At 39.4% G+C, this 24,460-nt stretch overlaps 1 protein-coding gene across 1 annotated transcript in view; it reads right to left on the bottom strand.

Moving 5' to 3' along the window:
• The window catches only part of FAM184A (family with sequence similarity 184 member A), a 74,522-nt gene extending 58,785 nt beyond the window's left edge, over window positions 1-15,737 (bottom strand). Inside the window, exon 1 of the mRNA XM_069010905.1 lies at window positions 15,278-15,737. Within this exon, the coding sequence (XP_068867006.1) occupies window positions 15,278-15,445 (168 nt within the window). The 5' untranslated portion in view covers window positions 15,446-15,737. The remainder of the gene's footprint in view (window positions 1-15,277) is intronic.
• Between the last annotated feature and the right edge of the window lie 8,723 nt (window positions 15,738-24,460).

Here is a 24,460-nt window from a genome sequence, read left to right as displayed (position 1 = left end):
AGGTGGCACAGTCGCCAGTTAAGAGTCCAAGTTTATTTTCAAAGCCAAGCCAAAGATGAATCTAGGACAAGTTTGTAGTGGCCTATTGGGATACTTTCCAGTAACCTACAGGTACCTATCAAGCAATGGAAAAAATTTGTAATTTCTAGCTACATCTCAGTATTTACACAATAATGACTATTAATTTTGACATCTGACACTCACAACTTACAGATTTGACACAGCAGCTATTACAGAAAGACCATGTATACAGAATCATGGAAGGGCTGACGTTGGAAGACCCATCTGGAGGTCACCTAGTCTAACCTAGACCCTATGCAAAGCAGGGTCAGCTAGAACAGACTATGCTGGGCCTCACTCAGGTGGGTTTTGAATGTTTCCAAGGAAGACAACTCCTCAAAATCTCTGGGCAGCCTGTGCCAGAACTTGACAATCCTCACAGTAAAAAAAAAAAAAAAAAGAAGCGTTTTCTTATGTTTTTGTTTGTGCCTATTGCCTTATGTTTTCATGAGACCCACTAAGAATATGCCTGCTCAGTCGTCTTTACTCCTCACCATCTGGTGTACACACACATTTATAAGATCCCCCTGAGCCTTCCCTTCTCCAGGCTAAACAGCCACAGCTCTCAGCCTCTCCTAGTATGACAGATGGTCCAGTCTCCTCATCATCTTAGTGGCCTTTTGCTGGACTTGCTCCAGTATGTCCATGACTCTCTCATACAGGGGAGCCTTAGAACCAGACCCAGCACTCCAGGTGTGCTTCACCAGCACAGAGTAGAGGGGAGGGATCACCTCCCTTGAACTGCTGTGACACTCATTCCAGCGCAGTCCAGTGCACCATTGACCTTCTTTGCCAAAGGCACATTGCTGGCCCGCGCTCAACTCGTGGTCTGTCAGGACCCCAGGGCCTTTACTGCTCAGCTCTTTCCAGCCAGTCAATTCTAGCCACATCCTTGCTGTGCTGCCCCAGATAGGCCTTCACAGGAAGTTCCTGTTGGTGCATTCCTCCAGCCTGTCCAGCTCTGAATAGCAGCACAACCATCTGTTTCATCAACCACTTGTCTCACTTTTGTATTGGCTACAAACTTGCTGAGTGTGTGTTCTGTCTCATCATCCAGGTCATAACAAAGATGTTAAACAGAATGGTCTCTAGGGCACATTGTTAGTGACCAGCCCTCAACTGGGCTTCACACAGCTGACCACAACACAAAGTCCAGAGGTTCAGCCAGCTTTTAGTCTACTTTAATGTCTACTTGTCTAGCACACACTTGGAGAAAATTCACAGGCACATGACAAAGAACAGTGGAGATGTAACCAATTTTAAATTTCCCTAAAAAACAGTCCCACCAAAAAAAAGAAAAAAATTAAATACATTTTTTATTGTAGTGTCTAGTCTATCTACTTAAAGTTTGTGCAGCTCCTTCCACCACAAGTTTTCTAAACCATTCAATAAAAAGTGAAAAAAAACTTGTGTATACTTAAGTAGGAAAATTGTAGTATCTCCATTAGAGACCTACAAGAAAATTGATGCTCTGGTAAAAGCATACAGTTATACTGCTTTGTTCTAAAGCATCTCTTTTTTTCATTCATCCCATTAAATACAGTAAGTAGAATCCTGAACACTCAGTCCAACAGCTGTACTCTCTTATTATGGTTATCCAGTTGAATACAAACTTCATCAGTGATACAATCTTCTTGAGAGCTACCCTAGTGAATGTTCTTAAAAACTTGTCTCATGCAATTGCAATAAAAGCTTTTACTATTGCTTCTGTTTGGAAGCTGGAATACAAGGAGCTTATTTTAAGAGTACTTATATTGTAAATGATTTGCCAGACTTGCCTCTTTTACAATACTTACTTTATTCCACACAAAATGGGAGACATTAACTCCTATTCTTCAAGAACGTCATCATATAGAATTCTGTAGGTAAGACTGTTCAGAATTTTTCACTTCCAACAAAAATTCCCCACACCTCATGGGTCAGTCAAATAAGAATCTTCATCAAGACCTCAAGTTTCAGCTGTGATTAGCTACCCTAAGAAGAAAATCTGTGATAGCCAATATGATAAAGATGATTAAAGGAAAACCAAGAAGTCTTCTTTCTTCAGCATCAATTACTTCCTTTCTTAAAATTCAACAAATGAGAAAACAGTGGCAATCTTAAATCAAGGAATACATATAAATCAAACAAGTAGATTTGCAAGAAAGAAAAAAAAAAGCACTGAGCACTTGTGTGCAACTTCACATTAAATAATTAGCTCAAGGCCTCCAGTGCATACAGGTCTGTATCACGCGCCTGTCAGTTTATATATATTCAGTCTCTCATACAAACATGCTTAGCTCTGACTACTACTGCAAAAATATTCCATTTTTTACTCAAAAAGGGAAACAAAAAAAAAAGGTAAGTTGGTGGCATATTGCAAAATACACAATTAGCTAAGAGAAAAATTTAAGAATTATCTATACAACTAATACACAACGAACACACTGAGATATCATTCCAAGGCCCATTTTAAGACTATTCTATGTATAACTCAGGTGTCAATGCAACACTGTAATTCAATGCAATTATAACTCATGTCTTAACTCGTTAAGAGACAGCATGGAACAATTTGGTTTTCAGACTTAGACATTTAACAATCAACAGCAAATTTGCTTAAGTTTTCCAATACTTTTTAAAAGTTGAATTTCAAATTAGCTAGCAAATGCCATTTAAGCTTTGGTTTGTTGGTGGGTTTTTCAAATCACTTTTACATACTAAGCACAAGTATCTCCAGCTACTGATCCACCACTGCTCCCATTATATAGTCAGGAAAGGTTCTAAAAACATGAAAGTTTTTGATATTTAGCTCTGTTCTGTTTCCAGCAGATCCTCTCCTAATTTTAATCCATATTTTAAGAGAATTTCCATTGCTTTCTACTTATAGTTTAAGGGTTAAAGAGACTGCATACAATACAGCTTCCAAAACAAAATCTCTTCCATGAAAGTGTAAGGTTTTTTATGGTAAGTTCATTAAAAATGAACAGATTCATGCATAACAACAGAGCTATGTACACTTCAGAAATGTCTCATTTTACAGATAAAAAGTTAAACAAGTGCTTGTACTTGTCAGTTTTCCGTAGTTTTCATTAAGTTCTCAGTATACCTCCTATATTTTGGGCAGTCTTCAATCACAGAACCGGATATAAAATACACTAGAACTCAACACAGAGTATCCAACTAACTCATTGTGTATCCCAATAAACATAAGTATTCATTGTTCATTCAACTGGAAACAACTATTTCCTCCTGTTACAGACTCATGTGGGATGTACTTGCAACCACAAATCAATACCATTGTGCTGGGATAGGTGTGCTAGTACCAACATCCAGTCAAAACCCCTTTTCAGTTCTGGCAACCTCTATCAATCAGGTTATACCAGAAACAAATGTTACAAATCTGTAGCACAGTAGCTTCAGGAAATTTCCCAAGACAGTTAAATCTTGAGAAACATACTGAAGAAAATAAATAAATAAATAAATAAGATTTAGTGACAGATGTACAAATTCCCCAATCTCCTTCCCTGTGAGAAAGAATCCCATTTACCCTCTAATCACCTATCTAAACTATAGCTGACACATCTGCTATATGACTAGACCTTAAATAGCTGCAAGGAAAACAGGATAGACCAAGGGGCTATTCTCAAGTTGTGTTTGTCTCAGAGCTGCATTTCCTTTCAGATTTATTTCTTGAATATTTGCATATCTGATTTTAGCCTTTCAGGAACATAGATCCCTAGAGATCCTCATTCTACAAAATTATTCCAAATACATACAAATGAATTTTTTCTCAGGAAAGTAATATTATATTCAAAACTCCCCAAAACAGGAAGTAGTAACACCTAAGCGGAGGGGAAGAGTGAAAATGGTAGTCATCTTACAAACACGTATCGCTGTATTTGGTTAATCACCAAAGTAAGGGGTTTTAAGTAGTATGTTGTTTCAAGAGGCAATTTCCTCTTATTTAGAGGACTTGTGAACCTAAGATGCTTTGGGCAACGTCCAGAAATAAAAGATGTATCTTTCGTGAATTTTATGACAAGACAATTGCATTTCCAGCTTCTTAAGACCCTTAAAAGGTAAAAATGCTGTTATTTCAGAACAGAATAAAACCAAATAGAAATCCTGTAGGAATTAATCCCTTTTTTCTTGTATATTCCCTAAGTCAGCTTTAGAAAATCAAACATAAACCCCTCTTTCAGAGTCCTGACAAAATTAAGAAAATGCTGCTGTTCATTCAAATATTCTCAAACATTTCTTAACTGACCAACTGACATAACTCTGAAAAATACCAGTGCCTGTTTAAATTTTCACTTCTTTGTCCTTTTTTGATTCTGCCAGGTTTTTGGGAAGTCACTACAAAACGGCATGGCACGCTCTTTCAGAGAAATTAACTCACTGCACTTACCTCCATAGTGTTCAGCAGAATCAATGTTATAGCTTGCCACACCGACCACATAAAACATTCGGGAAACTGTAGTTATATAAGCTGGGCCTCTAACGAGATCTTGCCAGTAGGGAAATGTACTGGTTTGCATAAACCAAGTCAAACTTTGTTGCTGTTGACACCAGTGCCAGTGAGGATAAGACATGGAGGCAGCCCTACACTCGGTACCACAGAGAGCAGGGCTGCTGCCCACCCCCACAGCCAAGGGGCAACATGGGGCAAGAGAACAACTCAACACAGACCCAACACAGCCCATATGCAAAGTGTCTGACAAGGCTCCTCTTCCCAAGAGGAGACCCTCACAAGCCTCCCAAGAAAAGCACATACAGCCTCACACTTCTCTAGATATATAGATTCTGTTCTTTGATAAAATTAGTTCTTGTAGGTAAACTTAAGACTATTCTCAATTCTTTAACAAAGCCACTGGGTTTTTATGCTTCCAAGACCAGACAATTTTCTTTATTTCTTTCTGAAGCTTTAAAAAATTCTCCTTTTTTTAATAAGAATTTCTTTTCCCTAGGTGAGAACAGATGAGGCTCAAGATTAGCAGTGAATGTAGAGTTGAATATAGCTTGTGAGTCAGGACTTTAATTAAGGGACCAACCTTATCAAAATTTCATATAGGCCCATACAGAAGCTAGAGTTTATGATCAGTATGTAATTTTTTTTATATCCTAGAGTGAGAAGTCGTGTTACTTCTGTCTACAACTTTACCAAGCTAACAGTTTTTTGAAAGCAGGAAATTTAGTTTCCCTCAGGACCAGGGAGCATAGACCTGTAAGAAAAAAAAAAAAAAAAAAAAAACACAAACCAAAAAAAAAACATTAAAAACCCCCACAGAGACAAAAAAACAGACAAAAAAAAACCAATCACAACAAAACCCCAACCCGAAACATTTTAAAATTTCCATTAGAGAAGAAGAGTCTAGTACACCAACAGCTTTGACAAAAAAACAAACAAACAAACCAACCAAAACAAAATACTCCAGCAACAAACACCCTTCCCCTCCCCCAATAATCTGGTATTTGAAATCTAGTTTATTCTAGAGTATCAACTCACAGCTATGGAAAAGAACTCAAACCAACAGAAGCTAAACTTGCTTCAGGCTCTTCACTTGTTCAGAACGTACCTCCTAAAACAGTGTCTGCCCAAAATGATAAGAATTACAATCTCATGCGTTAGATATTTGGAGGCAAAACAGAATATACCTAATACACCAAATTGCCATATATACCTTTTCAATCCACAGTGTGGACCATTCACAAGGTGTGAAACAGAGCACAGAACTAAAGGAACACAGACAAAAATCATGGGAATAGAAATAATGGCCACAGAACACTTCCAGGTCAGCTCAAAGAATATGTAAACTGAGCTTTGTGTCGAAGTCCAGTCTCAGCATAAAGCAAAGGGGCATTAGCTTTTAAAAGAAAAAAAACAGAAGGGGATTGGGGAGAGGACTGGCTGAATTTTATGGCATGTAACTCTAAGCTAACACTATAATGTTACACAATATATGGAAAGCTAGTGAACAACCCAGACAAAATAATGGATCCAAAATTTCAAATAAATTTCTACCATTCTGTGTCACAACACAAAAAGTATTTTCTTTAATAAATGAGCTACGTTGACAAGACAGGTTAATGTTGAGAAGACATACACAGATGTTCAAGGTGTTTTGCTTTTTTTTTTAGATATTTAAGTTAATTACTTATTACAACCAGCTACAATGAACTTTAAGTGTGAAACCTACACTTACAATTACATAAAGCAGTTAAATAAAAAAAAAAATCAAGCCTTTTCCCTAATCCTTATAAAATAAATAATTTCCCATTATCTTCATTTGTCAAATTTTAAAAGGACAAAGACAGTCACAGAAGATTACTGAAATACATTTTAGTACAACCCATCCAAACACATCAGCATCCACACTGCAACACACTAGATCTGAGAAGGCAGTGTCAGACACCCTTTACTAAAAGTTATAGCTTTCAGTCATGTTGTGAGCAAAACCACTGTTCTAATAAAAAAATCTTTGGCTTATAGCACACCTGTTTTCTGAACACATAACATTTCAGGTTTATAGAAATAAGATTTCAGGAAACTGGCTGGAAAGATTCTTATAAAAATTAAAAAAGAAAACTATTACTTCTCATATTCACTTCATACTACGTCTTGTAGCTAAAAGGTTGCCTTTCATTTAATGGCAGCATCTTGAAGAAGGACTTCATGAACTTTTTAACATTAGCTATTTCTAAAATCTGTCATTTTGATCCCAGTCAAGTGACAACCTCAGCAAAAGGTTCTTCTCCTTCCTCCTCCTAGCCTTCTCGATTCAGTTAGAAGAGCCTGGCTAAGGAAACAGAACCAGGTAATATGCATTAAGTAGGACAAGATGGTGAATAGCTTTAGACTGTTTTGTTTCTCCTGGTTATTTTTGGAATGCAATGCCTTTGGTTACTGGTATGACATCAGTCATTAGAAGAATACACAGATGCCTGGCTTACTACTGCCAAACTTATATCAGCCAAGAGACATATACATCTGATTTCATAATGTTATGTTGAGATTTGCTGGGTTTATTTAGCAGCAAGCCAGCAAACAGTTAGAAAAAGTTAGTGACTATTTTAAGGTAATGCCCTCCTGCAATACAGTTCAAAGGAGAATGAAGCTTCAATGGAGAATTGGAAGGGTGGAAAACACTAAGTATCACTGACAAAATTACTGTTTTTATTAAAGCCGAAGCCTGACTTCAGAGAATGAGTTACTGAAGTAATTTAAGTGCTTAGAAGCTACCCAAGGCTAGAAGTTGCTGTACCGAAACAATGACTTAGGACAAATAACACTTCTATGCATGTATTAGATGCAGTACACCTCTAATTGTACTTCTAGACATTAAAATATAAAGTATGTGTAACCAAGAGGTTGCAGGACAATACAGAAATATCCAAACATGCAAAGCAATGCTGTTGCCAAATACAATTTTACTGTGTTTGAAGAAAGTACGAAACCACAATGTTTAATATTAAATTGCAATCTGACTTCTTCTAAAGAAGTGCTAAGGCTGTCAGTTTGAAACAAATTCTTTGCACATTCATATTTCAAATAACAACAACAACAAAAAACAACAACAAAAAACCCACCAGACTGTCTTCTGCTGATCCATCTTTGTATGGCTTGTCAAATCAAAACTCCTTACGGGATTGAGTACTTCAGAGTGCTCTGCCCATACTGCCCATACTGATTTACAATGTATGAAGTAATTCATCTATAAATACCTTGTAGAGTTACAGAGTTCAACTACTGGTTTCCTTTTCCAAATATACATAAAAGACTCTCCAGTTTACAACTTTTACATCTGAAGGAAAGCATTTCAGTTATTGTGTTCTTAACTCTGAACTGACACTTTCATCTAAAAAGAAAATGGCAAAAGCCTTCTTTCATAATGCAGTATTTAGCTGAAAACAGTAACAACAACAGAACCCAAAAGCACTAAATATTCAAAATATTTCTTTTTTTCTTTTTGTAAGGTTTATATTGTCCTATATAAAAAGCAGCTAAAGGTTGACAGATTTTAAATTTCATTGGTGTTGCAGTATCAGGTTTCATTTATGTCCTGAATGTTCTTTCTTCTTTAGTTTTTAAATTTTGACACGTTGTTAACATTGAACTTTGTAGTAAAATCCATGTCTTTCAAGTTTTTCTTTAAATACCCTTAATGTGTTGATGTACTGGATTTAACAGCCGAAATACAGACCAGAGCAATAACATCTCAGTTTTCCAGCTCCTTGTAACTCTATATCATTTCATTATAGCAGTGAATAATAAACAAGAGGATGCATATAGAATCTTAGATTCATTAGGTTGGAAAAGATCCTTAAGATCATCAAGTCCAACTGTAATCCTAACACTTGTAGGTCCACCACTAAACTATGTCCCCAGATGCCACGCCATGTTATTTATCTTCTCCCACAATTTATTATACTCTTCATTTTTATTGTTCTTTTGGATGGTTGTAAAATGAGGAGAAAAAAAAACCCAAATCAAAATAAAGCTCATATATGCACAAGTGTATTAAAGAGGCATTTTAGACTAGTAACATATGTGAATGTGTGATCAGTTTTTCAACATCACACTTTCAGTTACACATGCATATGGGAAATATCTTTAGAACACTAAGTTATCAGTGGCCTCAGAAGAACTCTGAGTTACCAGTAAACCACTAAAACTATGTGGGTGGAGAGCAAAGGAATTAATTTGAATTTTTTTTTATATTAAAAATATTTCATCCTTGTCCTCCTTCCTTCTTTTGATGTCTTGTGATGAAAGACTGTAAAGTCATTGACCTAATTCACACATCACAACACTGAGATGTAAAATATACCCATATCAGGCCAACATAGAACCCCTGCAGATTCACCTTATAGGTTTACAATGATAATGAAGGGAAGAACCATTTGAGAGATATATGGTCCTTATTAACTAAACCACCAAATTTTGTAATTTTTGTCCTACAAAACATGGCAGCTAAGAAAGACCTCTTCAGGTCTAAACTAGAAGCCACAGCTGCTTTAAAGCAATTCATAGTGCATCACCTAGGAAGTATTCAGATAAAGACAATAATTGATGATTTTACTGAAGTTCTGAAGAAGATATGGAGAGCCTGAAAGCTCCACTTACTCCTTCTGAACTATACCAGATAGTATTAAAGACATGACATTTTTTACCCACTTCCAGCTTTCTCCTTATACCATCATTGGTACAGAAAACTCCTCTTCTGTGAATATCCCTTGCTAAGACCATAATTACTGCAGAATAAGGACACAGTTGGAACACCACATGGAAAGAGTCTGACAGGGAAGACTGAGAGACTACACTAGCTTTATAAAAAAAAGAAAATCTTGAGATAGTTAGACACAATATTTCTGGAGCAAGTTTCTCATTTCCTACCTAAGAAGTCTCTCCCTTCTTAGAGGACTTACTTCAGCTATCTTTGGAATAATTAACACAAAACAAAATTAAATATTTCCAGAGAAATGTAAATTAATTGAATATCTAATATTACATTTTCATATCTTTTAGTCCTTGCTACTATTTTTAATGTAGTAACATAATATTTATTCACACATTACTAGTCAGAATAATATGAAAAATACTGACATTAAAATATGTACTTAAATCACACCCGCCTCAAAATTTCAGCTCTTTTCATGCAGTCCTAGAACTGTTACAAATACTGGCCTACTGCCAGTGTTAACACACATTGGAGAGATGACATAAGGCTGCTTAAAAAGCTAAATCTCAAGTTTTGTAGAAACTGTTAATGGCATCAACTACAACATGATGACAGCTAACATCAAAACAGTTCTACAGGGATTTTTACATTCTCATGTCTTCCCTGGTTTTAAGGGCTCTGTTTTTAAGGTTTTCTTATAATTTTATGCACAATGAACTTTCTGCAAGAGGTTTAGTTGTTTTGTTTCCTGAGGCAGAATACTTCCAAACAAAAGCTGACAAAGTTTCACTGGAAACATTTTGTTAGGAATCATTAATATAAGTTAAACCTTAAAGCTCTTCCTTCCATAGAACTGCATTCTGTGATAGCTGAGGGACACCTTTAACCATCCCAGGAAAAGAGTACATACAATAAAAAACATAAGCATCTGAATTAAAGACCATCAAATTTGCTCTTCAGTCTTTGAAATAAATTTACTATCTATATCCCCTAGAAACTGACTGGATTAACAACAACATTAATGTCTACTCTCTAAGTACTTCTCTCTAACACAGGGAAGACAGAAGGAAAATCAACGATTTTTTTTTTTTTAAGTAGTTTCCCAAATATAGACAAGAAGCTGTTGGAAGAATTGAGAACAGAAGTCAGGACTCAGGAGTCTCGTATTCTAGTTTCTTGTTTACTCAAGGATGATGTGTCTTGGTTAACTTTGTTAACGTAGTCTTTGAACTGAGTTTTCTGGAACCTTCCCAGAACTGAACCATCAAGCTCTAAGTATGTACCAAGGAAAAACATTAGTGTTTTATACAGTTTCTTTTTATTAAATAGACAAAAATGCTAACTGTAGGGTAGAGATCATCTTCACGGCACTTACAGACTCTTCTTTCAGAATCATACAGTACTTTGGGTTGGAAAGGACCATTGGGGTCAGCCAATTCCAACCCCCCTGCCATGGGCAGGGATACCTTCCACTGCAGCAGTTTGTTCAAAATTTCAACCAGCCTGGCCTCGAACATTTCCAGGGATGGGGCATCCACACCTTCTCTGGGCAACCTGGTCTAGCACATCATCACCCTCTCAGTAAAGAATTTCCTCCTAGTATCTAATCTAAATCTACCCTCTTTCAGTTTAAAGCAAATCCTCCTTGTTTATCACTACATGACCTTGTCAAAAGTCTCTCTCCAGCTCTCTTGCAGCCCCCCTTTAGGTATTGGAAGGTGCTCTAAGGTCTCGCCAGCACCTTCTCTTCTCCAGGCTGAATAAGCCCAGCTCTCTCAGCCTGTCTTTATAGCAGAAGTGCTCCAGCCCTCTGATCATCTTTGTGGCCTCCTCTGGACTTGCTCCATAGCCCTCTGATCATCTTCTGAGCCCTTCTCTGGACTTGCTCCAGCAGGTCCACATCTTTTGTGTGCGGGGGACCCCAGAGCTGGACACGGCACCCAGGTGGGGTCTCAGGAGAGTAAAGTTGAGAAGGAGAATCAGTTCCCTTGACCTGTTGGTCACATTCCCTTGATGCAGCCCTGGATACTGGGTTGGTTTTCTGGACTGCAAGAGCACATTGCCAGGTTATATTTTCTCATCCATCAACACTAACAGGTGTTTCTTTCTCATCAGAGCTGATCCAGTTAATGTAAAACTTCTGCAACAAATATCATACAGCCAAATCAATACTGAAGATTCTCATTTTATAATCCCAGCACAAATCATGCAGCTATTCTGCAGAAGTCAAAGATTTATGTTGATGTCACAATACTTGCACAACAGACTTTACAGACACACTTAGGATATGGATTTCTCAATCAAAACTGCTCAAACTACAAACTACATCACAAAGAAAGAAAGAAGAAACAAAACAAAAAAAAGCAACACCCCAACAAATCCAGAATGAGAAACAAGCCACTTGAACTCTTGTGGGACTCGTGAAAACTAATGCAATTCTCTCCTACTGATGTAAGCATAGCAGCACCTTGTTTTTTGTTTCTATTCCAGTTGTCTTATGCAAACTAATTAAATATATATGCATATTTTCATCTGCAGCAGGCATAATTCAACACTGCATTAGCACTCCTGCATGCAGTAGTACAAACACATCTATGCAATCTCATAATCGCAGTTTATTTCTTGTTGGCTTTAATCTTTGTGTCAGATGCTACTTTATCCCAAACTGGCACACAGATCTTCCGAAACGCCTGAAAATAAGGAGCTTATACCGAAGAGGAAGGCCTAAAATTGCTTCAGTTGCAAACTACCACAGTCTTTGAACATAACATGAAGTATCATCTTGTTTTTTTTAGACCTGCATTTCTAACCATTTGTTTTACCCTCCCCTGTGAATTAAGCATATTAAAGTTAAATCAAGCAAGTCTTTCTCTCCCACCGAAAAGTAAAAATATAGTTAAGCACTTCAGAAGTGTTTTACTTAGTGAAAAGGATTCATACCTTATTTCGCCTCACTCTGAATTACTGATTAAATCTGGTTGTTAAACAAATTTCACCTTTTACTTTGTGTTCCTGTATTGTTTTGACTAAAACATCAGATTCTCTTTAAGTAATGCAAAAACATAACTGAGGAATCCTAATTTTGGAATTTTACATTTAATTCATGAGTGACCCTCATATTCTGTGGGGAAAGCATTTTCTTCTGCTCCTACTCACAGCTCCTAATACACACTGCACAAGGATAGGCAAATATAAACTATGGAGTCACGTTTCTTTTGTCAGAAGACAGAAGTTGTCTGGATAACTCAACTGTATTACTTTGACAATGAATATTTAGATTTCCTTTCACCCCACTATAATGGTGGGTTTGTTTTGACCTGGTGAAGTGCCTTCTGCTCTAAACCCAAAGGGAGAGTTAACACATCTTCAAGACACTCTTAGAGAAGAGCTGGAACAAAAATTAAATAAATGGGGAAAACAGTTGAAAGATGTGAGAAGTATCTCATATATAAGACATTAAGCCACTTGAGAAGCACAATTAAGAAGTGGTACTCCTAACAATAAATTCCTAGACTACTGAAGAAGAATTCTATGCACATCTGGCAAGCATTTGAAAAAGCTAGAACAGCAGAATTTGGTCAACAGACCTTAACAGGAATATTCTAAAATCTTTTTGCAACAACTTACTTCAAGGAATCTTCTACAAAGTGAAGTTAATTCTTCTGTAAGAGTTAAGTCTCAATTAGGGAAATAAAGTTTTTTATGTTTATATTTTTCCCCCGTAGCCTGACTCCTTTCTCAAGGATTAACTTCTGCAGCCAGTTATCAAATCAGGCTTCAGATTCTAGAGCAGATTAGAAAGTTTAGATCACACTTTACCCAGAAGTTTCTATAATTCTTTTAAGTCTCCCTTCCTGAAAGGTCAAGTAATAAACAGAAATGAGCCCTCTAGCTACAGAACAGTCAAAATGTGCACCTCTACCTCAATGAAATTCATTTTATGTAATACCTTTAATTTTAATCGTAATCATTAAAATCTTAATTTTATTGCTGAAATAGGTGCAAGAGATGTATTTTTATATACACCCTGGTTTACATTTAAAAATACTATTATTCACTCCAGACCTTCACTCAATAGAAAGATCAACTGACTTTCCAAGCTTTCTCCCTAAAACTTGAAAACAGAACACAACACACAAACTAAAACACTGCCAGAAGTCACTGGGAAACATACAAGACTCCAGTCCTGCAAAAGTCTAATTCACTTGTAAACTCCTTGTACAAGCACATCGTTTGCAATTATTTTAAATACACAGCAGAAAACAACTCAGCTTTTATTTTCACTAATCTGAAATCTTTGTTGGGACAGACTTGCACACAATATATAGAATTTTAGATGAACCCTACTATGGAGCATAAAAAAATGGAAAAAAAAAAAAAAAAGGTATTTACTTTCACTCTCTTTACATTTTCCAGCACATGAGTTCAAAATATTTCAGCACCATGCATTTAAATCCATAATTAATTCACATTCACCTCAAGATATCTGACGCATAATAAGTGAGAGTGCACAGGGCACATGTCCAGTGATGTGGAACTCATGGGTAATATACAAATGACTTCACATCAGAAGTGGAATGCTGTTCCTGAAATAAACTATGAACTGCTGGGTAATTTCCTAGAGAAAGTAAGGGAAATATATCAAAGGCGCACACACACAAATGTAAGTTCTTCTTCTTTGACTTTACATATTCACCCAGGCCTTACGGTAAACCTAAAACACATTTAGGGTCTCCAGGTGCTTTTTACACCTTTTAGGGAGCACAAATCTGTAGTAACGTCTTTAATGTTTTAATTCATTATTTGTATGCACATGGAGCAAAACCAAGGAGATTCTTCATCTTACTATAGTCCAACTTTTCTCTTTATGCAATTAGTGTTCCACTGATGTTAACTTCAAAAGAAACTGGACTTTGAATTCAAGGACAAGATACCCCTCAGCCAACACCTTTCCAACACATTAAGGTGCACGGTGTGCCACAATAAATACTATTTTTAACTGGTCAATGGTGCATCAACTGTACATAAATATGAACTGTCTCCACTGTGAGACTGCCAGCAGTCTTCATTCTCTTCACTTAGTTCCAATGAAATGTCACCTTCATCCATTTTAGCATACATGTTAAGAATACTGGCAGCTCCCACAGTGCTTTAAAAATACCTTTAAACGTTCCAGCTATTAAATTACTGACAAAAATTACTTCTGCTTTCTCTTTAATAAAAATAATCTGCCTCTCATTTCATAAATAATGTTATTTGCCTACAGCTTGAGCATCGCACAAGAGAGACTACAGCACCAAAGCAATGTTTTAAGTTATTCTAAGTAAATCACAACTATAGCCACATCTGAAACATTGGGCCTACCTGCCTTAGCAATAGGCTTTGAAAACACCTCCTAGCTTGACTCCAGCCTCTCACAAAGATACAATGTATTCTCTAGGCTAGGGATGACATAATGAAAACTGTTCAACCAGCAATAGCAGACCAGAAATTTTCTCACACTTCACCCTCACCAAGGCATTTAAGCTATTACCAGATACCTTAAATAACAGCACTTCAGCAAGGGGAAGGCAAGCATCACTTGAATTTCTCCGTTTAAAGAGACTCGGAGAAGGGCTTAGAGCTAGAAGAGGAGCTACGATTTCCACAGAATGAATAACCAGCACCAGTCCAGCAGCCAGGGATCCGTTCCCGCACACCAGGATACCTGGCTGTGCCCGGCGGGATTCGGACACAACTAGCGGGGGCCGGTACTGCGGCAGCTCCCGCGAGCGGCTCCTCTCCAGCCCCGCGGCTCCCGGAACGCCGGAGCTCTCCTCGCGGGACCACGGCGCGCTCCTGCCCGCGGCGACCGGGTGATGCTCCCGGGGACCGAGGGCGCTCCAGGCTCGGCCTCCGGGGTACAAATCCGGCCGCATCCCACCCGCATTTGCCATCAGCCCCGATAGTCTGTCCCTGTCCAGGCCCATCGCTGCCCGCATAAAGGCAAGGAGCGAAGGGAAACAGAGCGGAGGAGGAAGACACCCGAGGCGGCGGAGGACCTGACGCGCCTCCCTCACCTTCGTCAGCTGGGCGATCTTCTTGCTCATTTTGAAGTGCAGGTCCGGGCTGTGCTCGGCGCCCAGCCCCGCCTGTGCCGAGCCCGAGCCGAGTTTTCCCGCGCCGGGCGCGGAGCCGCCGCCGTAGCCGTGCTGCGGCTGCTGCCAGCCCATGCCCGGGGTCGCCATCTTCACCGCCCGGCTCCCGCCGCCGCTCGGGCTCCGCTGCCGCCTGCCTTACCGGGAATCGAGCCCAGCGCCCCGGCCGCGATCCACTGCCCGAGGCGGCTCCTCTCGCCCCGGCTGCTTCCTTCGGCCGCCGCCCCTGCCGGGCTGCGGCGTCAAAGCTCTCGGGGACGCTGCGAGAAGGCGCGCCAGCCTTTCCTCTCCTAGCCGCGCTGCCCGGCCCGTCCTGCCCGGCGCCGGGCGGGGGAGGCCGGTGGGGTGGGCCGCGGGCGCTGCGCGGTTGCCGGGGCCGCCGCCGCGCTGTTTACGCCGCGCGGCCCCGCGTCACTCGCCGGCCCCGCCCGCGCGCTCCCCGCCCGCGGCCGCGCGCGCCGCCCAGCGAGCGGGGCGCGCGCCGCGCCCCCCCTTCCCGCCCCCCGTCCCGGGAGCCGGGAGCCGGCCCTTCTGCGGGAGGGGGCGGAGAGAGCCCCTCGGCCGCGGGGGCCTGGGCACGGCGCGGGGGAGGGTCGGGGTTCACTCAGCACTCCCCCTCCATAGCCGGGCTCGGGCCGTGTGCGCCAAGCGCCCAAGGGTTCTCCTCGTGGGAAGCCCTGAGCGTGTGGCGGAGGACGCCCAGGGCAGGGCACTGCGGTGTGGGGTATGCGAGTGGATGGAGCGGGTGGGGTGCTGCTGGTCCCCGGGCTTGTACCGGTGTGAGCGCAGGACGTGCCGTCCTCTCGCAGAAGGAGGTGGCGCGGGCAAGGAGCGACTCGAAATTGGAGTAGGTAGCCCGGGACTGCACGGTTAGCTCGGGTTTTGAGGGAAGTTAGGGGTTGGCCTCTTCTCCCAGGCAGTTAGCGATAGGACGAGAGGATGTAGTCTTAAGCTGCTCCAGGGGAGGTTTAGGATGGACATGAGGAGGAATTTCTTCACAAAAAGAGTGACAGATGTTGGAATGGACTGTCCAGGGAGGTAGAGGAGTCACCACCCCTGGAGGTGTTTAAGAAAAGACTGAGTGTGGCACTGAGTGCCATGGTCTGGTTGACAGGGTGGTGTTCACTCATAGGTTGGACCCGATGATCTCAAAGGGGTTTTTTTCCAATTAAATTGAGTCTGTGATGAGACGCTCACAAATGCTGGGGTGACCCGGCCAACGCGTTGGGAGGCATCCAGCTGAGCCGGCCGGTCTCTCCTGTGCCACAGCCGCTGCCTCTGCAGCGCACAGCTGCGCGCCTGCGGGCTGAGGGGCATGGAACGAGCGTCCCCGCCAGAGGGGATTCACAGCTGGATTTAGCGTGACCCTTAGGCTGGGCTTGACTGCTCTCTTTTTCAGTTCCCATCCTGTGCAACTCCTGAGAACTGCCACCCACTTTAAGAATTTAACATCTCCTTGCTAGGCTCTGGCCTTGTGAGTGTATATATATATATATATATATATATATATATATATATATATATATATACACACACATATATATATATGTATTAATATGGTTGGACACATCTGATTCCCTGATTAACAGCCTCTGCACTCTTCTTTTACAGAGTCCTTGGTTCTCTCTGTTGAGTAGTTTATCTTTTCACTGCTTTTTTTCTGCTCTAAAAATCTCTTTGCCTGCATTCAAAGGTATCAAAGAAGCAAACCACAGAAATACACAGCTGTGGTTCTCAGCAATGTTATGGAGGAAAGCATCACTTAAACTTTACAAATCACAGAAGTAGGTGGAATAGTAAAGTATAAGAAGAGATGCAAATTACAGAGCAATGTGCCTCACTTGCTAATAGAGATTCATGCTTATATTGTATGATAAATAACCAACTAAACCTGAACTGCCAGTGCAAACCTAAGGTCATTGGGCAAATGAGGTTCTTTGATGCATACACTGGTCACTGTCCAGAAGGCACAATTAGATGTTGCTACTTTTGTACAGATTGATTGTGAGAGTACAAGAGAAATACTTGCATCGAGTTCTGCAATTTAAATGCATCAACACACTAGAAAGGTGTTCAAAAAGGTCAGAGGTTCTGGGAAAAGTCTTGTATAATGAAAAAAAATAATTAACTCAAACTATCTTGAATAACAAGGAGACTAAGAAATAATTTAATCCCAGTTTTAGGCAGCTGTGTTACTCAGCTCAAACTCAGAATTTGCATTGTCCAGGAAATTCTGACACTGATTTTTACTTTTTTTCCCTTCTGAAGTGGCCCGTTCTGGCAACAGAGAACAAAGGACAGATGGTGCCTACCCAGGCAGTGATTCATACAGATGAAATACAAGGGGAAGAAAGAATATTAGGAGCATCTGTTTCAAATCTGTGTCCATAGATTACATCCATGAATAGCACATACTGTTAATTCAGTTTTATCAAATTAAAAAATAATTAATTGCCAGAAGAGACTGTGATTTTTCATTTCTAGGAAGGTCAAACTACAAATTAAAGCAGTAGACTGATTGTGGAGGCTTGGTTACAGGTAATGGCTGTGTCTGTCTGACTGTATGACATTAAGCAAATGTCTTAATTCTCGTGTAAAAAGACACATTCTTTAATGTGCCTAAAAATGCTCCAAAATGAAGGAATGGCTGGCTCAATTTATTAGTGCTCCTAGAAATCTCAAGAGTTACAGAATATTTTAATTTTTAATCTACACGTTTTAAATATTTGGGATAGATTTATTTTTCAAATAAATTAGAGCAGTTTGGATTTATTAACATTTCCTCTGAGACAAAAAGCCTTACTGTTTTATTTTTCAGTTTCTTCTAAGAAACCACTTTTGCTGTGGTACATATTGGCCCCAAATCATTGTTTTGAAGCATTTTGAAGTGACTTATAAATGCCATGCTTATATATGTTTGAGAGAACAGTCAAATGCATTCAATTTTTGTCTCCTTTTTCTACTGAGATGCAAACCACTAAGTTTTGTCTAGGTGCTATTAAATTGAAAAAACCCCAGTGATTAAATATTCATTGTTAATATTTCACGTGCCATTTAGTAGTAGTTTACTTATTCAGATTTTTTCAAACTTCTCTTTACAGATTTTATACCCTTAGAGCTCAGATGGTGACTGCTAAGCTCTTTTCCTTTCAGGTCTGCACGTGTAGGATAGAGCCTGTTTTCTCTAAGGTTGCTGCTGAAAAGGAACTTAATGCAGCAGTGGGGTCAGGATCCTAGTGGGTTTTTCCTTGGTGGAACTTCATGTCTCATCAGTACAGTAGGATCTGTAGGTCTGAAGGTCTGCCAGGGCTTGGGCTGAGGCCGTCCAGAGGCAAATGCGGAGACGGCGCTCAGGGTTTGCTGAAGGGTGCAAAAAGTGATGGAACAAGGCAGGGCTCCTGATGCGGATCATTGCTCCGAAAGCTGCACAGTGAAACCGGTGGTGTCTCTGTCACCAGGGGGTTACGTAAGTGAGATACAATTTGTATCTATCCAGTGTCTCCGTGGGATTATGAGCGCTATGTAGCAGTGCTCCTGGTATATGTATGTGGAACATTTTTTATGAATTTAAAAATATGGCCAGTAAATATATGCTTTGAGATTGCAATTTTTTATACATTTGCTATTGGTATACAGCAGCATGTGGGCAGGATTTCTTACTTCTGCTTTCTCTGATGTAAAATCAACAACTCTTCCTGTGTGGAACTCTACCTGTGCCTTTTTTTTTTATTATTCTATTGCCTACCTATTTATATGCATATTTTCAGTTCAAATGTTCTGGTATGTGTGTAATGTTTTCCAAAATTATTAAATACCATCACTGAGGTTTGCAAAACCAGGAAAACACTTCACTTACATTCAATCTGCTGGAAATATTATGGATTACAGATTTCTATGTGCACAAACCCTCCTTTGTTTACCTCATCACAGCTCTGACTAAGATAAATGTGTGCAATCACTGCATGCCTTATTTCCAAGCCATAGGCACAAAACTCCCTCTCTGATCCTTTATAGGCAGAAAGTGTTACAAGGGCTAAGCTTGCATTGTGATAATGTCTTTTGACAACTCTGAAGATGTCAGGAAGTCGGCAGCTTTTTCTGAAAGGACAGCTAATGAGAAATTTGACCTACTAGTCTTTGCAGGTTTATTTAATTTGTAAGCCTGCAGCTACAACTCTGAACAGAATTTTCATTTTTTTGCACATGTGTATGAACAAAGTAACTAAATACTTAAAAATACTTAAATATAGGAACTAGTTACCTAAAATACTGAAATTTTAGGTAACTAAAACTCTCTTTGTTTCTACCACAATTCTAACTAATAATTTATTATATACATACCTTAAGTTTATATGCAGGTTTAATTAGTTTCATATAGTAAGACTTCACCATTTAAAAGATACTATAAACGATTCAAAATAACAACACAGCTTAAAGATATCTGTCATTCCTGCTTTAATTTTCTCATCCAAACAAACCTGGTGGAATATAATAACTGAATAAGCCCATGATGTCCTACTTTAACATAAAAACCTCATTGCTAAGGCTGAGGTTAATCTAGGATGCTGAGGTTTCTGTGTAAGAAATCATGCAAAACCATTTTGTTTTGAAAGTGTACAAGTAACAAAGGCTTATTCTTAGCTATAGATGATTATATACAGGGGCATATTTCCACATCTATAAAGGATCAGAGTACCCAAAATTGTCTCACTATGGTCGCATATACAGTCATGTAGGATACATTTGGGGAGGAGAAGACCCAAACAAAAATAAAAACTAAATATTCTAATAGCTTTGGAATAATCTCATGACCTTTTAATTTGTGGGCTAGCAAGACTGTGATTTATGGAAGGTAAACAATCAGATCAACATTTCAGGATACTTCATCTGAGTAGTTCAGTCATTATGTTCTTGCCTCTGTGTATGCAAGCTTTCAGTCAGTGTAACCCAGTGACACAGGGTGACAAACACAGGTTTATGACTACCTGGTAGATCTTTGGTCTTTACATCTTTTTGGTTTTGTAATTTTATGGCTCTACACTGACTTGGCCTTCAAAGCTTAGAAGACTTGACCCCTGCAAATTTGAACTAATAAATATATGAAACCTGGCATAAATTGAATTCTTCAGATAAGAAAGCAGAGAATGGTGAACACATATCTGATACAGATGAAGTTGTTGTCTTTATTATGTCTTTTGGCCATCTAGGAAACTGTTAGTGTGAAGAAAATAATTTAGGTTACCAAATCCTAAAAGGAATGATGTCATCTCATGGATGTGTCCAAACTGGAACTCCTGTAAAGATATGATGAAGGAGAGGGTATTTTGCCTGCAACTTGAGAACAAACATATTTGAAAGATTGGGGTTTTTTGCTGATTCATTGGGAAAAAAATTCCATATACTGTAAAGATGTGCACTGGAACACAGAAAGATTCCCATGAGCAACTATCTCCAGATATTTCTCTCTTTCTTTAAATCCACTTATATCTTTTCTTGCACAGTATTTTTATCCTCACATGGAGGATATATCCTCACATGCAGTTGGAGGCATATGGCTTTTTTTTAGAAAAATTAACAATAATCCACTCTTTTGCATCAACTAGTTTTAATCAGTAAAGACATTTATATTATTTTAATTTCAAGCAGAAAAGAGTAGTTAAGGATGGAAAAGTTGAAGAAGACCAATAAGAAAAGTATAAGGCTCTATCTTCCTTCTGATACAACTCTCTTTTCAAATATTTCACTCATAAGATAACTTTGCTTTTTAAGCTTGTGCCCACATTTTTTTCAGCAAAGAAGTTTTATTTTAATGAAAATAAACAAAAATTACAGAGAAAACACAGATTTTTTAATAGAAAAAGCAAAAAAAAACCCCAAAGCGGGAGAAGAAGCAGGAACAAAACTAATGCTTTGGGAAAAATATCTCAGTGCTTACACCTGACTGTCCTTTAGAGAGAGAAGTCACATAAAGGAAGTGTTGGTTGAATCCCTCAATGCTTTTCTGGAAGTTGCTGAGACACAGCTGCGTAAAAGACACTTCAAGAGCCTATCTAGTGTAAAATATTTTTTCTCTTGTTTCAGGAAAGATCTCACACATTTGTGTTGTCTTCAGCTGTACAGATGGGGAAGACTGGATGACTCCTTGGTTAAGTATGAATCCTACTGTTTCTGTTAGTTCTCATAACTTTTTCTTTGTCATGTACTATTTCAGTCTAGTTGCTTTCTAGTTTATCAGAGCAGGAAAGCATTTGCCAACATCAAGAAAGCAGCCACGCACATAAAAAACCAACTCTCTTGCTTTTCCCATTAAAATAGACAACTAAACCTACCAGGGCTCAGCACTGGACAGAAAATTAATGTGACAACTGGTCCTTACTAAGCCAGAAAATTCATGTAAATGTTAATAGTACATGTACAGAATATTTTGTGCCATCCATGTGCACCAAGATGCAGCATGTAGCCCTATGGAACGTCTCAGTAACAGGCTTTTAGTAATGAGTCACTTCATTTCTGGCTTAGAGGCAGTATTTTGGCTGACAAAATATACTTTTTGAAGTAAGACTTCTGACTCTAAATAATATTTCATTTTGCCTTTTCTGAAGGCTTTTGGGTTTGTTTTTTTAAGACATGGTGCACATTTGGTTTAAGTTGTCAATGAAGTCCTTCAGTAGGACATGATGGTCCTTGTAGTCTTCTATGCCACCTGCAAAGAGTTAACATTTAAGCTACTGCTTCAAGCTTCTTCTTAACAAGTGTTCTCATTTTTTGTTGTTTTCCTTTTATAACTTTCGGATGTTTTTCAGGTATTAAAAATTAGACCTAAAACAAGGAAGCTGAAGGTCAGCCAAGGGCGAGTACATCAGAGGAATGGTAGATGGATGGGAGGAAAGGAACAGAGGGGTCTTATTGTCTAAGTTTGGGGCCTCTAGGGAGGGTTGGCCTTTATGACAAGGAATAAGAGGCCAAAGAACTTGATTTTCAAATCAGGCCTGCTCAGCAGGACTCTCACAGTGAATTTAGCAGACATTAAAAGAACTACCGCCCTTTCCTGCACAACTTGTGTAAATCAGCCTGGTTGACTTCACTCCCTGAAATATGTCAAACCAAATCCTGACTTTAATGTTTCAAATCAATATTTCTAGATGAATACTACAAATAAATTTAGGGATGCAGAGAAAGCTTCATTTAATTTGTCTGTTAAAACTAAAGTTGTAGGCACATTTCTGCACATGAAAATGCAAATTTATCAATATATGTTAAATCTAGCATGCTTTCTATTATGTGGAATTATCTACTGCAGAGGAGATGTCCAGTCTTGCATTCCATATTGGAATATAAATCTAATCATCTGCCTAAGACACTTTTATTCAAGTAGGTTAGAAAGTGTTTTTGGTTTTGCTCATGGACAAAATAGCAGATAGAACAAAATTTGATGTATTAAGTAAAGTTGAATTTGAAAGTCTTAATCATTAGTCTGACTGTTAGTCTTTTACATTCTTATGATCCTCTGATAATAACTCATTAAGAAGACTGTTCAGATTAAAAAATTAATACATTTCACTTAATTCAATTAATACAGTCATATTAATCTTTGTTGCAATGAGAGCATTCCTATTGAAAGGAGCAGTGACCTTTGGTGGACTATTGGAGTTTCTCCCAGGGATGCATTAAGTAATCTTGCTAACTTCTGTAATGTTCCTCTAAGGACTTAATTAAATGGAAGGGAGTGCCGTGAGTGGGGCTGTCTTGTTTCTGATGCAAGTGCTGCAATGAGCTCAGAAAGGAGACAAATACAAGGAAATCTGCATGGCCTTTTAGTAGCAACTGGTAAAGATTACTTTGGTATATTAATGTAACTTGCTCAGCTCAATCCTAACATGCCTTTAATATGCTGGATCTGTTGTACAGAAATGTAATGCACTTACTCTCTGGAGGAAGAGCAGCTTTATAGGTTAAAATATAAAAGTCATTCTGACCAATAAAAATATTATGGATTAAAAATATGTGATAAAAAATCCTAAACAACTGTGATTGAGAATAAGACACTGACCTCCCTGGGAAAATCTGGCTGATGATGTTTGTTTGATTTTGGCATCATTATTGCCAGTTGGTGTTTATCACCAGTTGGTGTCTATTGTGCATTTTGAGGAAAAAATGCTCAGTAGGAAAAAACAGCTAGAGAGACTGTCCCCAGTTGCTGAATTTTGCTGCTCTCAGCAGCTTGATCTGACACCACATACCTGTCCGTGGGCGAATGAGGTGCTGGACATGACCCAGCAATGTGCATTCCCAGCCCAGAGAGCCAGTTGTATCCTGGGCTGCATCCAAAGCAGTGTGGCCAGCGAAGATGATTAGAGGGATGGAGCACCTCGCCTATGAGGAAAGGCTGAGAGAATTGGGTTCATTCAGCCTGGGGAAGAGATGGCATATTGGTGGCCTAATTGTGGCCTTGCAGTACCTTAAGAGAACCTACAGGAAAGATGAGAGGGGCTTTTTACAAGGGCATGTATTGACAGGGCAAGAGGGAAGGGCTTCAAACTGAGATTAGGTTTAGATTAGCTATCAGGAAGAAATTCTTTACTGTGAGGGTGGTGAGGCACTTGAAAACTGGTTGTCCTGAGGAGCTGTGGATGCCCCATCCCTGACAGTGTTCAAGATCAGGCTGGATGGGTCTCTGAGAAGCCTGATTTGGTGAAAAATGTCCCTGCCCATGGCAGGAGGGTTGGAACTAAGTGATCTTTAGCGTCTTTTTCAACCCAGGCCATGCTGAGATTCTGTCTTCATAGGAGCACAGGTACAGAGTTAAGCAGGGCAAGGATTTAGTTCACTGCTTTTTATGCTGGCATTCATATTGTCCCATGCATGTATTCATTCAGACTACAGGATGCCTATAAAATTCATGTGGTCGGTCTTGCAGCAGGCATAATGGATGAAATGTAGATTTTTTTTCTTCTTGAGGTCATCAGTGGAAAGTTGGATGGGACAGCTGAAAGCCACATTGAGTGGCACAGTTTAACTACAGTGCATGTAAAGGCACCAAAAGCACCAGGACTGCTCAGGTTTTCCTTCTCCTTTAGTACCAATGGGATCACTTGGAAGCAGCCA

Source organism: Aphelocoma coerulescens, chromosome 3 (genome assembly GCF_041296385.1).
Source record: "Aphelocoma coerulescens isolate FSJ_1873_10779 chromosome 3, UR_Acoe_1.0, whole genome shotgun sequence".
Classification (NCBI taxonomy): Eukaryota; Metazoa; Chordata; class Aves; order Passeriformes; family Corvidae; genus Aphelocoma; species Aphelocoma coerulescens.
Note: the sequence above shows the minus strand (reverse complement) of the source record. Positions and strands in the feature narration are given on the sequence as shown.